The sequence below is a fragment of the Seriola dumerili genome, unplaced genomic scaffold (genome assembly GCF_002260705.1).
Source record: "Seriola dumerili isolate Sdu_G_001 unplaced genomic scaffold, Sdu_1.0 BDQW01000850.1, whole genome shotgun sequence".
NCBI lineage: Eukaryota > Metazoa > Chordata > Actinopteri > Carangiformes > Carangidae > Seriola > Seriola dumerili.
In genome coordinates this window covers 319,147-337,163 of record NW_019175105.1, presented here as the reverse complement: position 1 = coordinate 337,163, position 18,017 = coordinate 319,147, and the positions used below count along the sequence as shown (strand labels likewise).

The following is an 18,017-nucleotide window of genomic DNA, read 5'->3' as shown; positions in this document are numbered from 1 at the left end:
GACTGAGGCTCAAACATGTGGCTGAGTCTCTCTGATGTTTCCTCCTCTCACCATCTTGATGCTCTCTGCTCTGTCACCTGTCCACCTGGAGCCAGCAGGTGGTGGGCGGGGCTAAAGATCCAGGTTTTCTCAACCAGGAAGTCAGAGGAGATGAGCTTCAGACCCAGTTTTTATAATGTTTCATGTGGAAACTCATTTTGATGATGTTGTTGATAATTTTAAAGTTAGATGAATTTGTGCAGATTAAAATCCAGCTGTTCTTCTTCTCCTTCCTCACTACAGCTCAGCTTTTAGTTTTTTTAACTTGTAGGTAGGAGTGGGTTGTTGTTGTTGTTGTTGTTGATGTTTTTCTTTTTGATTGTGGGGTTTTAATTGTCCACTGGTAATTTGTTAGAAGTTTTGAAGTGGACCATTTAAGTTTTTCTTCTTCTTCTCCTTCTCCTTCTCTGTAGGAGCGGTGTCCTGTTGCCTCCAGGTGTCCTGGCTGTCAGACTATGCTGTGTTTGTCCACTGGGTGGCGCCTCCTGAGCCGAGCTCACCACCTCCCTCCCTGCTGCCCCCACCGCACCGCTCAGTCTGTTGCCATGTAACGCACCGCGGCCCTTCTACAGCACCGCGGGGGAAGAGGGGGAGGAGGTGGGGGAGGAGGTGGGGTTAAACAGGGGCGAAGGGTCGGGGCTGTCGTGATTGAGCCCAAGTACCCTCCTACGCCCTCACCTCCCCCACCACCCGCCCCCGGCTCCGCCTCCCCCCGCCTACCCTCTGTACCAGGGCCGCCCCGACTCCCACCGAGGAGCACACTTCCATCACCACTACCACCCTCACCCCCATCCTCACCCCCACCCGCAGCCCGCCCACCTGGCCCCGCCCCCACTGCCCCCCCACTACCAGCACCACACCCATTTTCATACATACGGAGGAGGGGCTCCAGGTGGAGGGGCTGCGGCCCCCAGCAGCAAGAAAAAGACGTGGAACTTCATCCACGAGAAGATGAGCTATGACACGTTCTTCACCATGAAGCGTCTGATCGAGCGCTCACGGCGGCCTGACGAGGTTCTGCGATGGGTCACCCAGAACCCTGCCAAGATCTCCCACAACCACTACCCCGTCGCCCTGCAGAAGATCGGGCAGCTGCTGCAGGCCACGCAGCCGCCGCGAACCGGAGGGGACGACACCGAGGCCTCAGGAGGAGGAGGGGGAGGAGCTGAGGGCGGTGACGGACGTCAGATCCTGGACCATCAGGACTTCCAGACACTCTGTAACGCCATCGTCAACGACTGCAGCAAGTTTGACAACTTCAGCATCGTCAATTGTTTGTACGCCGTGGCGGCGCTCGGTGAGTCGCCGTAATGAAACACAACACCGGTCTCTGACTGGTTAATGCTCTTTATACCCCTTCCCTCAGGTGAGGTTCAGGTGTGTCTCGGCGTACCTGTAGCTGAAGCTAGATGCTGTCCTGCCTTGATAACATCATTACACCACAGCTCACCTGTCTCACACTCTAACTCACGTTATCATCATCGCACGTTCAGGTCTTCCCAGCGACTCTCAGGTGGTCCAGGTGTTGGAGGCGGAGTCTCAGTCCAGACTGAACCAGTTTAACCAGAAGGACGTGTCCATGGTGTTCAGCTCCAGCATGAAGCTCCACCCGGGCAGCCAGCACCCGCTGACGGAGGCCTGCCTCGCCGGCCTGGAGAAGAACCTGGAGCGAGAGCGCCACCCGCAGACGCTCTTCCTGCTGCTCTCCTACTACAGACTCAAGTGGCGCTCGCTGCAGGAACCTGCTGCTGCTGCAGGGGGCGCCACCACCGCCAGCAACACCACGCCTCCAAACCCAGAACAGCTGCTTGCCAACAGGTGTGTGTGTGTGTGTGTGTGTGTGTGTGTGTGTGTGTGTGTGTGTGTGTGTGTGTGTGTGTGTGTGTGTGACAGAGAGAGTGAGTGAGAGAGACTGATGTTACCTGTGTGTCTCCAGGAAGATCCTGCGCCTGGTCAAACACACTCTGGCGAGCGTCAGTGGCGTCCGTGACCAGGAGATGGCGCTGTTGGATGAGATGCTGGCGGCATGCGCTCGAGAGGCAAGCAACAAGAGTCTGGAGCTGATCTTCAGCTCTCACCTGTTCTACCAGAACAGACAGGAGAGGTTCATCAGTAGCCTGGCAGGTGAGTTTCGATCAGTCAGCTGATGTGATCACCTGTCTGTCAGAAAAAGAGTAAGGAGCCATTGAGCACTCGGCTGTCTGACCATGTGACCTGCTGATTGTCACTCTCTGTCAGAGGAGCTGCCGAAGAAGGTGGACAGTATCACACCATACACGATGGCTCTGATCGCCAAATACGTCGCTCGCCATCGACTAAGAGAGACCCGCCTCCTCGACACCATCGCAGACTTCCTGGTGAAGAAGGCAGAGTACCTGGACAGTAAGGTGAGGGCAAGCCGGCCGTCACGTGGTCTCCAGGGCTTGTGAACGGGACTCTTCAGGTGTGTTGTCTCTGTCCTCAGGTGATCCAGAAGCTGGTGTTCCCGTTCAGCAGGATGAGCTACCGTCCGTCCGGCGAGCAGCAGTTCTTCACTCGGCTGGAGGAGGTGGTGGAGCTAAAGGCGCTCAGCTCGCCACTCGCCACCGTCAACATCCTCATGTCTCTGTTCCAGCTGGGACACTTCCCCGGCCTGGTGCTGCACCGCGTCTTCTCCTCCGCCTTCATCAGCAACGTCACCAGTCAGTACCAATACAACCAGTTCAACCAGTTCATCCAGTTCAACGCCCAGTCCTCCCACTGAACCAGCTGTTCTTTGCCCCTCCCCCACAGACAGCCCCTACGCTCTGATCGTCCGGAGGTATCTGTCGCTGCTGGACGCCGCGGTGGAGCTGGAGTACCGTGACTACACCGGACCCCGGCTGCAGGACGCCCACAAGGTCCTGATGTTTGACCACGCTCTGACCGCTGATGAGGTCAACCGCAAGTACAGGTAACACTCACCTGCATGTACACACCTGCACACGGGCACGCACCTGTACTGATCTGCTGATCTGTTGACGGGTGTCAGTCTGATCTCAGCAGGTTCTGATCAGTTCGTCTTCTCTCAGTTACAAAGGTCTGGTGGCCGAGGCGTTACGTCAGCTGGTCGGAGAACAGAACTACAAACAGGATGAAGTACTCGCCCCAGGATACTACACAGGTACTACACTCTGAGTACTACACTCTGAGTACTTCAGAGTACTACACTGAGTACTGTTCTAACCTGACTCTCCTGTTCCCCAGACTTTGTGTTGTGGATGGACGGTTCTGGTCGGGTTCTACCCATCAGGACCGCAGCTGGTCTGGCTCTGAGCATTGTTCCTCCTTCCTGTGTCGGCGTAGCTACCAAGCCGGGTGACGGTGCGGTTGCCGTGGTGACCTCAGAGTTCCAGAGGTTCTCTCCGTTTGCGGCGCTGGAGGAGGGCGGCGAGCAGCCATGTCAGGTGGGTGAGGCTCTGAGTGGCGCGATGGAGCCCAGGTCCTTCATGCCCCACCAAATCCGAAGCACAACGGGGGCTGCGGTGTCCTCAGGACCCCCTCGGCCTGGGACTAACGGGGGCCCCTTGGACTACGGCCCCTACTACATCCCTGCGGCAGAGTACTACTCCAGCCTGCCTAAAGAGCACTCGCTGGAGAGCCAGGACAGCTCCACGCTCAGCAGCCCCCCCTCCGATGGCCTCGCCCCGCCAGGGGCTCAGGGACCTGCGGGAGCCGCAGCCCCTGATTCACTCTTCCAGTTTTCCATTGGGAAGATCCTGGAGGATGAGGGGGGGACGGGGGCCCCCGGGGGCCAGGGGACAGACTGTGAGCTGCCGGGGTTCTATGATGGCGTGACGTATCCTGAGGGGTCCGGGGCCGACAGAGGGCCCCCATCACCGCCACAGCTCCACCCCCCTGACAGACCTGACCCCGACAACCCCCCCACAGACCAGAGACAGATCCGGAGGTCAGTCCACCTCAGAGTCCCGAGTACTCCTCACAGAACCAGAACCACTTCAGAGAACCTGATCCAGTTCTTGTCTCCACAGGGTCATCATGTCCGTCAACGACAAGTGGCACTACTGCCACAACTCAGAGGTGCTGGTCGGTTCCCGCGCCATGAGAGACCGCCACCTGAGGCTGCTGGGATACATCATCCTGCAGGTCAGTGCTGGGCAGGTGTATATGTGTTAGACCATCAATCAGCTGGTCATCAGTCTGAAGTCCAGCACTACCTGCTCCTGTCTGTTTCTACACCTGTGTTCACCTGTTGACTAAACACCTGATGTATAAATCAGCTGGAGGGTGATTCCTCTTTTGATGGAGCTAGGCTAACAGTTCTTCCAGTCTTTGTGCTAAGCTAGGCGGAGTGTCTCCTCATCATGTGACCTGTGGTCTCTCTCTCTCAGCTGCCGTACCACGAGCTGGAGAAGCTGAATGGCATCGAGGAGGTGAAGCAGTACCTGCACAAGAAGCTGCTGGACGTGCCACTATGACGCCCTGTGTGTGTGTGTGTGTGTGTTCAGAACAGGATGTGCCGTCTGTGAGGATTCACCTGTTCATTGACATCACAGCTCCAACTTATGATCATTTTTATTATTGATTATCAATCTGTTTGTCTATAAAACATCACGTCACCTCGAGAGAAACTGATGTTTTATGAACCAGCTGATCAGTGATCGCAGTGATCTGTTAATAATCTGATCAATTGATAATCTGATCATAGTGATCAGTTTCAGGAGGACCTTCAGACCAACAGCTCTCTACAGGACGTCCTGCTGCTGTCAGACCACTTTCCACATCAGCCCTCAGTCTGGATCAGAGCAGCCACCAGAGTCTCTTCCCTGTTGCGAAGATCTAAAACGTTTCATGTTATTATTTGGTTTCTGCTCGAGAATGCAGCTCATTTTTTTAAGAAGAATCAGCTTTAATGGAACTGTGGAATGTTAACTCCCCTTTATGTTCATCTATAAACCTGTTGATAGAAATATGACGTGACCTCAGTCAAACTTTTCTTTTGGTTAAATTAAATCTTCTTGCTGAGTTCAAGGACCTTGTGAGCTGATGAGATTTGGAACGTGGTCGGCAGGTGAACTGGTCTTTGAACGTGTAATGTTGGCTGAGTTCAGGCTGTGATCTGATTGGTCACTGTGTGAATGAACAAACATATCTTTTTTTTTTCAGGGGGGAGGGGGGAGTCCCTTTTTATAATGTTTGGTAACCGTGGTAACGATTATGATGGTGCATGTGTGGGACTCTAAAATTACGATGGGTACTGTAGTTTTCTCTGAGTGCACATGACTGTGGAGGACAGGAGGGGTGAGTGTTACCATGGTAACATGGTATGTGTGCCAAAGGCCTGGAGGATCAGTTAGGATAATGTGTGGGTGATTGCTGTCGGGGTCAAAGGTCAGATTATTTATTTGTGTATCAGGTGACTGACGTCTGAGGGAAGAAGCTTGTTTATATTCTATAAATCTATTAATTCAAATGTCTATAAAACCTGAAGCCAACGCACCTGGCTCTGTGTCGTCTTTGACTTCCTGGTCCACAGGTGAGACTGTGGTTGTTTTTGTCACATAAAAAAATCACAACACACGTGAGAAAAAGTGCATTTATTTGTTAATAATTTTGTCAGGCAGGCGGCTGATTGGAGGATGAACACTGACTCCTCCCTCAGTGGTAGCTAATGACAACCATAGGCCCCTCCCCTCTGCCTGCAAACTCTGTACAAACCCCGCCCACCGTCAACAAAAACAAACAAAAAAAAAAACTCACCCCGTCTCCGCCCGGCTAAAACGTCCGTCAGATAAAAACCAACAAACACTCAATAAAAAACAGAAACAAACAGAAGTAACAAAATGCTCCATCAGGCTCCGCCCCCTGACAGCGGTGTGATGTCACCATTTCTCATTGGTCCGCCTGGATGATTGGCACGTGAGGAGGCGTGGCCTGCACAGCCTGTCCTCTCCAATGAGGAAGAAGGGGTGGAGCTAGTCCGAGTCCGAGTCACTGGATTCCTCAGAGGACGTTTGATCTTCATCATCCTCATCATCCTCGTCGTCGTTCTGAGGAAACCACAAAAAACTTCAAGTTAACTCGTGTGGAATGTGTTTGCTCAGCTGTTACAAGATGGTTGCCATGGTGATTCTGGGTTGTTGTGACGTGTTTGTAGTCGTCCACTCCCATCAACCAACAGTCTGAACTTTTACCTTACAACTCCATTAATTTACCCTCAATGTCATTATGGTCTTTAAGTGGTTAATATAAGGGAATTATTAAAGGCTAAAGTAACTGTGATAGATTAAGGTGTTTATAAAACATTCAAGTCACCACTTCCCTTAATTTATACTGAAGAAGCTGAATTCAGTGATTTACATTAGAATTCAGGGATGATTTCATGTCATTTGGTAATTTTTATTAGTCTTCTATTAAAGTCTTTAAGGGGTAAAAAAAACTTAAATTTTACCAAATAACATTAAAAGTTATTATTACCTGAAAGGAGATGGCTTTAAGGACAGAAGACACATTTAAGTGTTTTTCAGCCCTTAAAAAGCTCCTTAAATTTGTTTTAAAGAACAAATCAATATATTATAATCCATTAATTTATTCATAGATTATATTTGTAGTGAGTTATTTGATAAATCTTAAAGGTTTAAACCTCTTCATATGTGTGTAATATATTTATGTTTTAGTGCCACAATCATTTTTATTAATCCAATCAACCAATCACAGATTGAAGCCGTCACCTCATCATCATCATCGTCGCTGTCTGTGCTTCCTGACGTCTCGTCATCTTCATCAGAGTCGGAGGAGTCACTCTTCTCTTCCTCCTCGTCTGTGTCAGACATATCCTGCTGTAAACACACAGGCAGGTTTATGTGGCACAGCCTGACAGACCACCCTCCACCGACCAATCACAGAAGGTCGTTAGAGATGACCAACACTGACTGGTTAACAAGGACTGAATTAATTAAAAGAAATAAACTTTATATTTTTATGTTTCATTTCTGTGTTCGCATGTTGTGAAGTGTGTGTTTGTGTGTGTGAGAGAGTGTGTGTGTGTGTCCAGTTGTGTAGTGTGTTACCTTGGCTCGGTACGCCATGGCCCTCTTGCCCACCCCGACCCCCGGTGTTGTGGCTCTCGAACCTACTGCCTTCCCCTTCGCCGTCACACGGACTTTAGCTCCGGGGCTGCTGCGAGCTTTAGTGGTGCTGCGACGTTTCTGACCAAGGACCAAACAAACAAACAAACAAGTTGACACACTACCAGTAACCTGCAGAGTCACTTAGCTTAATTCAGTTAGCCTGTGAAGGATTGTTGTAACAATGCTAATGTTACATTAGCTTAGACAGTACAGGTTCTCCTTTAAAGGATAAAATTAAGATTAAAATAGTTCTGACGACCCATTCTGCACAAATACATTCAGTATTATTCCACGTTAGCTTAGCCATGCTAACAATATGCCTCATTAGTCACACCCTGTCACCACACAATCTGAGTCTAGTAGAAACGAGTTGTGCATATGTAAATAAACAGTTTACGGCAGTGAAGGTCCACCATCTGGACACAGGTTTTATTATATCTCACAGGCCAAAATGCATAAATTAATGGCGCAGCTGACTGGTAACCAGTTCAACTTTCTGCTAGCAGCTAACAGCTAACTGTTGTTCGTCGAGCAGCTGCACCAGTAGTTCCGCCTTCATTTTATTAAAACTTTACAACTTTATTTAATTTTGCAATACTATAATAATAACGATACATATTGCAGATAAACATTGTTTCAGCCCTAAAATTACACATCATCACAAAAGTAAAAAAAAAATACATGTAAAACTTTTGTTGAGGTGTAACATTAGTTTAGCAGTCAGCCGTGCTAATGTAATGTTGACATCTCAGTAGTCTATCTGGTTGTTAAACCCTGCTAATGTTATGTTAGCTTGTGCCCTATTAGGTTATGGAGAATTAAGCTAATTATGTGAGCTTAGTAAGGTTACCCATGCTAATATTATGTTAGCTTGTTCAGATTACTTATGCTAATATTATGTGAGCTTAGTTAAATTACTCATGCTAATATTCTGTTAGCTTAGCTAGGTTACTCATCCTAATATTGTGTTAGCTTAGTTAAGTTACTCATGCTAATATTATGTTAGCTTAGTGGGAAGAAACAGAAGAGGAAACTCACCGAGGAGGAGAACTCTTTGTAGACGGCTCGATCCTGAGGAGACAGAGACTGGAAGAAGAAGAGAGGGAGGGAGGTGAAACTCCTCCTCATCATCATCATCATCATCATCATCGTTTTCTGTTTTTATCCAACATGTGACTTTTGTAGTTTTAGTGGCTGTAACCAGGTGACGCCACCAGAGGGCGCTGTAATCAGTCCATCATCACTAATTCATTATAACAGTGTGATGCTCTGAGTGCCGCAGTGCCGTTGAGCAGCAGCTCACCTTGACCCAGGCCTCCAGCTCGGCCTTGTACTCCACCTGCTGCTCCTCCACCAGCTTCTTGTACTTGTCTTTCTGACTCTGGCTCAGTTTGTGCCACCTCTTCCCGATCTCCACCATCCGCTCCTTCAGGCTGAAGTGGTTCAGCTCGCCATTGGTCAGCAGCTCCTGCGAGAACATCTGATACCCGCTCCTATTGGATGAAACGACAGGGGGCGTGGCTTAATATAGGCCCGTTTAGTCTTTAAATTGTCTGTTTAAAAGGAGTAATAAACACACTGTTGACCTCTGACCTGAACTCTTCTTGCTTCATTCATCGACTGATATTTATCATTTAATAATCACTTCATTATCTCAAGTGAACAACAGCTGATCTTTAAATGAATCAAAAGAAGTGATGAAGAGTTTCTGCTGTTTAAACATCAGCTGCAACTTCCTGCCGTGTGACATCACAGCTGGACAACATCTGTCCTGATCACACTCACACTGGAGGTTTCTTTGGTTCTCCATCAAACTTGGGTTTCCTCTGACCCTGAGCTGCGGGTGGAGCCCTCATCTCCAACAGCTCCCTCTGCAGGACACCAACAGTCAGTACAACACACACACAGAGCCAGAGAGCCAGGGGGGTGAGGGTGGGGGAGGGGGGGCGCAGTGTGGGGGGAGGGGCGTGGCTCACTGACCACAGGTTGGTACTGAACCTCGTAACGCTTCTGGTCCTCGGCCGCCTTCTTGATCCAGGGAATCTTCTCCTTCTTCTCCATGGACTTCCAGGCCGCCTCCATTGCCGCCTGCGCCTTCCTGCGGTCGCTCTGTGGACCAACAGCCGACCAGCAGTCGACCAACAGGCCGTTAAACATTTCACTGACTGATCCTACAAAAAACTCAGACCCAGTTCTGTGGACTGTCAGCTCCTTCACAATAAAAGCCTGGTTAACATCTGCTCTGACAGTTCTGTGATGTCACTAATTCTGACTGAGACTTTTCTAATTAAATGTTTTGATTAATGAACTAATGAAAACATTTAAGTTGTAGATAAACAGAATCACACTCACTCTGTATTTAGCCAGGTAGTCTCCGATCACACTGTGCTGCCACATCTCCTCAGCTGTTTTTGGCGTCTCTGGAAGCTTTGCTGTCTTCTTCCCATCCCGTCTTTCTTTTGGCGTTCCAGCAGGTACCCACGGCTCTGGCTCCGCCTCCCGACACCGCTCCTGAAGTGAAAATCACCTCCAGGTTAATTTACTGTCAGAGATGATTCCAGATGCATTAATAAAATTCGAGGAGCTTTCAGACCTTGACAGAAGGAGACTTGGCTCTGTGTGGGCTAGCGGCCACGCCCCCTCCCAATCTGGACCCGCCCAGTTTTTCCTCAGTCAGGACTCGGTCTCGCTCCTCCTCCGGGAGACTCTGAACAGACAGGCCGATATCATTCATTTTTACTGCATCTTTTCTACTGTCTGAATGTTTGACCTTTTCCCATCAGCCCAGAGTGTGTGTGTGTGTGTGTGTGTGTGTGTGTGTGTGTGTGTGTGTGTGTGTGTGTGTGCAGGATCATCAGCTGATGGCTGATGCTGACATACCTCCAGGAACCTCTGCAGGTCAATGTCGTACTGCTTCTTTTTCTGGTCGGACACAGACAGACAGGTGAGATGAGCAGGTGTGACAGGTATCACTACATCCTGTCTGTTGGCGTGTCAGCATGTTGATGCTCACCTGCTCGCAGCGTTTCTGAAACATGTCCTTCTCCTTCTGCGTCATCATCTTCCACTGTTTACTGCAGAGCACCATGCGCTCAGTGCTCGGGACATCCTTCATGTTGACCATCAGCTCGGCACAGTACAGAGAGTAACCGTTCCTGTCAGACACACAGCTGTTAGCCTCTGTTAGCTTCTGTTTCTGTTAGCCTTTCTGTTTCTGTTAGCCTTTCTGTTTCTGTTAGCCTCTGTTAGCTTCTGTTTCTGTTAGCCTCTCTGTTTCAGTTAGCCCCTCTGTTTCTCGTTAGTGTTACACTCGTTAACTTGGTTTCGTGGACTCACGGTGGCGGTTTGGTTGGCCGTCCGTCAAACTTGTCCTTCAGCTGCCGCTCTGCTTTGGTGAGGACAGACCGAACATGATCGTCTGAGTTCACATCTGGATGAGCCTCATGATATGCTCTCATACTGTCCTACACACACCACAACACACCACACACACACACACACACACACACACACACACACACACACACACACACACAAAATCAACACATCAACATCTCTCTGGTGAACCTGGTCTCCAGAATCCTGTCCTGTTCCGGGTTCTAAGGATCTGAAATATCCCAGTCAGAATGATCCTGATCCTGGGTGTAATATGGACCTGACCCGAGTGAATCCCATAGAGAACCTGGTCTCTGGTTCAGCTCAGTCCAGTGTGGTCCAGTTCAGTCGGGGTCAGTGTTCAGTCTAGTCTGATTCAGTACAGTCTGGTCTGGTACCTCGTAGTCCTTCTGGAGCTCCAGGGCCTTGCTGATCCACTTGAGTCTCCTCTTGTCAGACAGCTGGGACCACTGTCTCCTCAGAGCCTCCTTCAGCTCCTTCTGACTCACCTGAAACACACAGACAGGTGGGTCAGGTTACCCTTACACCTGTAGTCCACTTCATCTCGTCCAGACCAGGATCACTGATCTGTAGCTTTTAGTTCAGGTCCGGGTCCTGTTCAAAACCCCGTTATTACAAACAAACCAAGACGGCAAAACATGGTCCTCCACACCAGTAAAGCAGGAGCTATGGTCTGGTCCAGGGTCTGGAGCTGAAAGTCTGGTATATCATATATTATTATTGACATCACAACATCTGTTCACATCTGTCCACACTCTCATGCAGTTGAGGAGGACTGGGTGTGTGGCCCCCCCTCAGATCAGGGTGCGGTGTACGTACCTCAGGGTGCAGCTTCATGTAGGTCTTCTTCTCGTGGTTGTACCATAGCTGTTGGGGGGTCTTGGGTTTCTCGGGCAGGTCCGACTTCTTCCTCTCCTCAATCAGCTCCGGGTGGTCCTCCCTGCAGGTCAACTGACGTTAGCCTTGCTAATGCATATGCTATGTTTGTTCTGAAGGGTTCACAGTCAGTCAGCAGGAACACGCACTTTAAAATTTTAAATTAAAAGAATTATTTATTTAGGTCTAATGAGGCTTTTATTTCTTCATATTATCAGACAGGAAATAGCTGATGACAGATACTGCAGATTCTCAGTTTACTGACGAGAGACAACAACATCTGAGTCATCCCTACTCTCAGTTCATTATATTCTGAGGTCCGGCTGAAGTCCGGCTGAGGTCCGGCTGGGGGGCTCCAGTTAATAATCACTGCTTCAAAGGGTAACACTTTATTTGAAGTGGTGTTTAGTTAGTTTAGAGTTAGTTTACTGACTTAACTAACACCCAGTTAATGAAAGCCAACGAAGGCTAATGAATTTTAATGAAGGCTAATGAATGAAAGGCTTATGAATGTTAATGAAGGCTAATGAAAGCTAACTAAGGCTAATGAAGGCTAATGAAGGTTATTGAAGCATTGAACTGACTTGAATCGAGCCATGTTCTTCTCGAATTCTTCTTTCTCTCGTTGAAACTCTGTGATGTATTTTTGCTGCAGGAAAATAAAGAAAAACATTTTACAGAATGAGACCTGAACTTGGACTTTCTAGACCGCCTCACAATAAATAAATCACCTTCTTCTTCTCGGGCAGCTCCTTGTATTTCTTGGACAGGATCTTGGTCAGGTCCAGGTTGCTCATCTCCGGGTGGATTTTGGCATATTTGGCTCGTTTCTCCATGAAGAAGCGGAAGTACGGAGTCAGAGGTTTCTTAGGGAAGTCTGGGTGAGTCTGAACAGGAAGAGGTCAGAGAGGTCACATAATGTTTGTGTGTTAACTTCATTAAGCAGATCCAGGATCAGCAGTCTGGTTTAGTCTCACCTTCAGTTTCTTTCCTTTGTATGGGTTCTTCACGAACTCAATGGCATCCACGATCAGTTCTGTCATCGTTCTGTATTTACGAACCTGAAACACAAACAGGTTCTGACATCACGTGATAAACGTGTAGAACTGGTGTAAACCCGGTGTAGATCTGGTGTAGCTCTAGTGTGGATCTGGTGTAAACCAGGCGTAGATCGGCTGTGGATCTGGTGTGACCACCTGTGTAGATCTTGTGTGAACCCGGTGTAGATCTGGTGTAAACCTGGTTTACATCTGGTGTGGATCTGGTGTAGATCTGGTGTGGATCTGGTGTAAACCGGGTGTAAACCTGGTGTGGATCTGATGTGGATCTGGTGTAAACCTGGTGTGGATCTGGTCTAGATCTGGTGTAAACCTGGTTTACATCTGGTGTAGATCTGGTGTAGATCTGGTGTGGATCTGGTGTGGATCTGGTGTGGATCTGGTACCTCAGTTGAGACTTTCTGCCACTTCTGACGACACATGTCTCCGGTGAAGCTGCCGAAACAAACTTTCTCCCAGTCGAAGTGCGACTCTGTGGTTTTATATTTCATGGCGTCTCCGTCCGGCAGCAGATTGCGGATCCTCTCCAGCAGAGTCAGACAGTCCTCCTTAGTCCAGTCATCTGCGTGCGCACACATGCACACAGCTTTCTATTAAAATGATCGAACTCGAACCAGCAGTCCCTTGGTCCGTCCCTCGACACTGTCCCCCTCTGCCTGTGGCTCTCAGCTCTCCCTGATGACTGTTACACTGACAGGAGTCATTTATCTCAGTGTTCCTAATAAACTGACACTGAATTCATGGTTCCATTAGTGGAAAGTCTTAGGAGGAAACATAGTGTTTGTTGAGCACTATTTTCAGCAGCGATTAATCCACATCTGGTGCTGTGTGTGTGTGTGTGTGTGTGTGTGTGTGTGTGTGTGTGTGTGTGAGACAATCAGAATAAACTATAGTGTGTGTTCATGTCGATGAAGGATGTGTCTCACTGATATGGCTCAAGTCTGAACATGATGATGATGATGATGATGATGATGAATGTGGTTTGTTACCTGGTTCGCTTTTGATCCTGGCGCTCTGAGCCGTGGAGACACTGCTGCTGCCGTTCATCATGCAGCACCTGACGGAGAAGACTCCGCCCCCTCCCTCCTCTGAACACACACACACACACACAGTTAATACAACTTTATACTGCAGAAGATGAATGTGTGTGAAAAACCATTAAACCCACTGTTTCCTTTAATTAGTCCTGGTTCACCTAGTTACTGGAGATAAGACAGAGGAGGGGACTAGTTACTGGAGATAAGACAGAGGAGGGGGCTAGTTACTGGAGATAAGACAGAGGAGGGGGCTAGTTACTGGAGATAAGACAGAGGAGGGGACTAGTTACTGGAGATGAAAGTTTCCGCTCTTGAGAGCAGCTGATTGTTCGGTTACAGACGGGATAAAACCTTATAAACTGATTTCACAACAACAGAAAACTGTCTCAAGGTGATTTTAAATCAGTTCCTGACGTTCTCTGTGACTCATGGTCATGTGACTGCAACAAGTTTCCTGTTTAACGACATCATAGATCACATGGGTCCATTTCAGCTGAATGTCGCACTGTTGTCTCATGAGTCAGTCTCATGTTCTAAAAGATAATTCTTTAATTATGTCCTGGTTATGGCAGTGTTACCCTAGCTAATATCATCTTAGCACAAAGAAAATGGAGCCATCAGGGGCTAATGCTAACATTGACACTTTAGCTGTAGAGCTAATGTCGACTGATGTTGATCGTCTGCAAAATGGTAACATTAGTAACGTTAGTAACGTTAATAACATTGTACACCTGGAATTTGAATTAAGAAATACACTTATCTCTAAAAACACAAGTGGATTTATTTGGTTGGATACATAATTGAAAATGCTATGCTAGTTAACGTTAGCGTCCTTGTTATCTTAACTACAAACCTGCAGTCCTCCCCTGTCACTGTAGTTTAGTAAAAACAATCTAAACCACTAACTCTCTGTAGTTTTCACTGTGTTGTGTTCATGTTGTTTATTGTTTGCTCGTATGTTGGTTGTTGACGTTTTATATTATATGGTTTGTTTTTCTTCACTTCACTTTGTAGAAGACTCTGCATTCGTTGCCTTGGTAATGTGCGTCCATGAATTTTGGGGGCGGAGCTTCTGAAAGGGCACTGAAGGGAGGGGTGTATTTCTTTTTCTCCAGAATCACTTCCTCTTCCTTTAAGGCCTTTTTAAATTACAGCGTTAGTTTTTCAAAGTAAAAGGACAAGTGAAGGCTCTCTGGGTGCATGTGTGTTGTCAGGGGAAATAAATACATTATAAATAACAAAGGGTTAATGGAGGCCTTGAGTTTAGTCTGAGCTGTCTGGATGATACAGATTTTACATTTAGTTAAATTCAAACAGTCAGTTTCTGGTCCCCGTCTGTCCTGACCCTGACTGGCGGGCCGAGGTGACCTGTCCCCGGCTGTGCTGTATCACTGCTGCCCGCTGACAAGGTCAAACTGAGGGCAAAGATCAGGAGTTTGTTTCGGTCCTTCTAGTGGAACAAGTGAAACATGTTCAGCTTAAACCCTCAAGTTAACGGTTAACAGAAATGATGCGAGCTGAGCTCAAGGCTGCAGGTCAGAGTGCTTCACCGGACTCTGTTCACAAATCTGTCAAATCAGAGAAAATGTTCTCACAAATAAACCCAGAGCTTTTCCTCCAGTCTTTAGGAGAAACTCTTCAGTTCGGCTGAAATCAACTCCCCGTGCGGCTCTTACTGTAGATACGAGCCGTTTCTGATGTGTTGTCAGTGGGACACGGAGGGCGGTAGAGAGCAGACCGGACTAACTCTAAGTTTGTACAAATTAAGTTTGGTCTGTGAACAGCTAAACATCAACAATCAAAGAGTCTCCGGTGCGTGTGAATATTGATTAATGATCACATATCTGCCGCCGTGTGCTAACGTTAGCATCGCTACATCGAGTTTGAATCTGTGTTCGTACCGCGGGAATATTATCGGGGTCGCTATTAGCGGAAAGCAGCGGGCCGCCAGGCTCCAGCTGCCCCGGTAATGGCGTCCGTCCTCCGGCAGGAGTCACCACGTAGCTTCCGCTGGCACGAAAAGAGCTACTCGAGACAAGCTAGCGGTAACCTTTTTAGGTTAAATGTGGAAATTATGAGAAAAACTTAGAAGATACAAACACGAAATTAATTCACATGTTTTTAAAACACCGAGCTGAAGCTCAATTTGACACGTGTAGCTGATAATCGCATTATTTAGCAAAACTGCTTAAATGATAAAATTCGTCGACATCTTGGTCTTTGGTTGTAAAAAATAATGATGTTATAACGGCAACATGTTGTTCTGGTGCCGGTCATTAAACTGCCAGAACTCTTATATTAGATGATTTCGGTGCAGAGCGGGCTGGATGACTTGCTGCTGCCCCAGAAGCCTTCACTGCGAAGCCGCCATGAATGTTCTGGAGACTCGGGGACAAACGATCAGAAAACCCCAGAAATCTGCTTAAAAATCACAACCCACTACTTACCTTGTGGTTCAGACAGAAACCCGGGCTATTACTGCACACCACTGTGGTCGCTTGGGTTATTTCGGGACTTTGAAAGTGTGTTTTTTTCAGCCGTAAACCCCGGGGAGTCAGGTCGAAACGAATCCGACAAAAGGAGCGTCTAGTCCGGTATGAAACTCCGCCCAGCGCCGCAGGGGGAGGAACTCCGGGGGAAAACATGAGGACAAAGGCGGAGGATGAAACCAGAGACAGCGGCGAAGACACCAGCCAAAGCCGCTTAAAACTAATTGACATATAAAAATAACAATTTATTGAATTTGTCTTAATTAGTCTTTCAGTCAGTATGCTCAAAATTTAAACCGCGAAAGCACCTTTTTCTGGAAATCCGCCCTCCTGACTCTAACCTGGTCCGGGTCCAGATGTGAACCGGCGGGGAGACAGAGGACTGGGGCCCAGGGACCCGACGGCCAGCCGCCGATAGAACTGTGGCCGGAGGTGCGGGGAGGAGAGCGGCTGCCCGGCTGCTCCAGGCTCCGAGAGGGAGAAGCAAAGTATGAAGAAAGTCATCAGGTCTACCGGCTGCTCCGCTCTCCCTCCCCGGCCTGTCGGCGGCTTATCAGCGGCTCGGAGACGGCAGCGTAACCTGCATCCTGCAGGACAGCAGCCCGCATCCACATGGCATCCTGCCCGCTGAGTACACACCGTCTGCCGGGTCTGATCTCAGAGTCACCCGTTCCCTCCCACAGAGGGTCGCGAAGTTAGAGCCAATCACTGATCAATCGATACATCAAACTGATCGATACACCTGTCTTCCGGGGAAACTCTCCACAGGTGTGTGTGTGTGTGTGTGTGTGTGTGCGCGCGCGCGCGCTTAATAAAGTGCAGTTCTATAATAACACATTTTCTTTAAAAATCTACAGAGACTTTATTTTTCTGTCTTTATGAACTTCGTCCCAAAATAAATAAAACACAAACCATGTCAGGACCCCAAGGCCCTCAGTGTGCGTGCGTGTGTGTGTGTGTGTGTGCGTGTGTGTGTATGTGTGTGTGTGAATGTGTACCGCCACCTGCTGCTCTGGATGTTGAACACAGGGAGAGTCTGTTTTTATGGATGAAATGAATTACTGAAAAAGTCAGAGATCTTCATCTGTTTTTTACTAACTAAAGCCCTTAATTTGAAAAAGCCTTAATGAAGATGTTAAGGGCTTCTTGAGTTTCCTCTTATTTCCAGATGAATGTGAATGAGTGAAGTGTGACTGAGCTTTAATTGACTGGAGAGATGAACAGCTTCACCAGGTTCAGACTCACGAATGAAAACACTCATGGACAGATTCAAATAAAATACTTTCATGTTTCAAACGATAATTTATCCATTTATCATCTCTTTAAAACGACACGTCGGAGTGACGTCATTGTTAAAGGTAAATTAATGAGTTTAGTTTCCTGTTGTCTTAATTTGAAAAGTCATGTTTTGTATTTTGATACGGACGGAATTTCACAGGTGGGTGCCTGTAACTACAGACCGTGACAGATTAAAGGATCCAGAAGGGTGGGGGGTCTCTGGTCTCTGATACTCCCTCATGTGATGATCATCTGTCACTGATTTATGGACTTTTTCTGTCTGTAATAAAGTTTAAAAATGATTTGTCTGTTAAATATTTCAACTGACCACGTCATGTAATCATCATGTGATCATCAACAGAAAACAAAACAAACTTGTTGATCCTCATGTTTATTGGTGATGGTGGTTTCCTCGTGGTTGTAGCCAGTGCTGGTCCGGCTCAGACCCGGCAGCAGAGCACAAAGCTCATATTTCACAATAAAACAAAAACACAAACAAGGAGCTTCAGTGTAGAGACAGTTTTAATAAGTCTTCAGTTTTATTCTGTTGCCTCCTCCTGACACAAAGTCTCATTAAATAAATAAATTTCAGGTTCAGGATCTGTCCTGACCAGCTCACAACCAGAACCTCTGGATCCAATACAGACCCACCTCAACACAAACACACTGCATCCACCAAAGAGAAAACAGCTGTATTCAAACTGCTCACTCTGACTGGTTATTATTAGCTCATCA

General features: G+C 47.8%; 2 protein-coding genes across 4 annotated transcripts; one reads left to right on the top strand and one right to left on the bottom strand.

The window, feature by feature from the left end:
• Positions 1–807: 807 nt before the first annotated feature.
• fastk (Fas activated serine/threonine kinase) lies at positions 808–5,508 on the top strand (the record flags this gene model as incomplete). The annotated part of the gene is made up of 10 exons (XM_022766400.1): positions 808–1,336; positions 1,533–1,857; positions 1,976–2,163; positions 2,278–2,426; positions 2,504–2,720; positions 2,812–2,971; positions 3,090–3,181; positions 3,265–3,967; positions 4,050–4,164; positions 4,410–5,508. Coding segments are annotated over 10 exons (2,565 nt in total), but the record flags the coding sequence as incomplete, so codon positions are not given.
• A 92-nt stretch (positions 5,509–5,600) lies between these two features.
• Positions 5,601–16,097, bottom strand: LOC111237305 (nucleolar transcription factor 1-A-like). 3 transcript variants are annotated; one of them, XM_022766347.1, is made up of 20 exons: positions 15,963–16,097; positions 13,468–13,566; positions 12,865–13,040; positions 12,398–12,481; positions 12,152–12,307; positions 12,005–12,069; positions 11,364–11,484; positions 10,922–11,032; positions 10,485–10,612; positions 10,162–10,303; positions 10,029–10,070; positions 9,742–9,855; positions 9,501–9,659; positions 9,129–9,257; positions 8,934–9,019; positions 8,452–8,641; positions 8,187–8,234; positions 7,089–7,226; positions 6,750–6,857; positions 5,601–6,068 (listed from the first exon to the last, which is right to left on the bottom strand). In XM_022766347.1, exons 2-20 carry the CDS (start codon positions 13,526–13,528, stop codon positions 5,994–5,996), a joined length of 2,133 nt encoding a protein of 710 aa, XP_022622068.1. In that variant the 5' UTR covers positions 13,529–13,566; positions 15,963–16,097; the 3' UTR covers positions 5,601–5,993. The 3 variants fall into 3 exon arrangements, with proteins under 3 accessions (XP_022622068.1, XP_022622069.1, XP_022622070.1); XM_022766348.1 differs by having other exon boundaries at positions 9,147–9,257; XM_022766349.1 differs by lacking the exons at positions 12,865–13,040; positions 15,963–16,097 and having other exon boundaries at positions 13,468–13,540.
• Between the last annotated feature and the right edge of the window lie 1,920 nt (positions 16,098–18,017).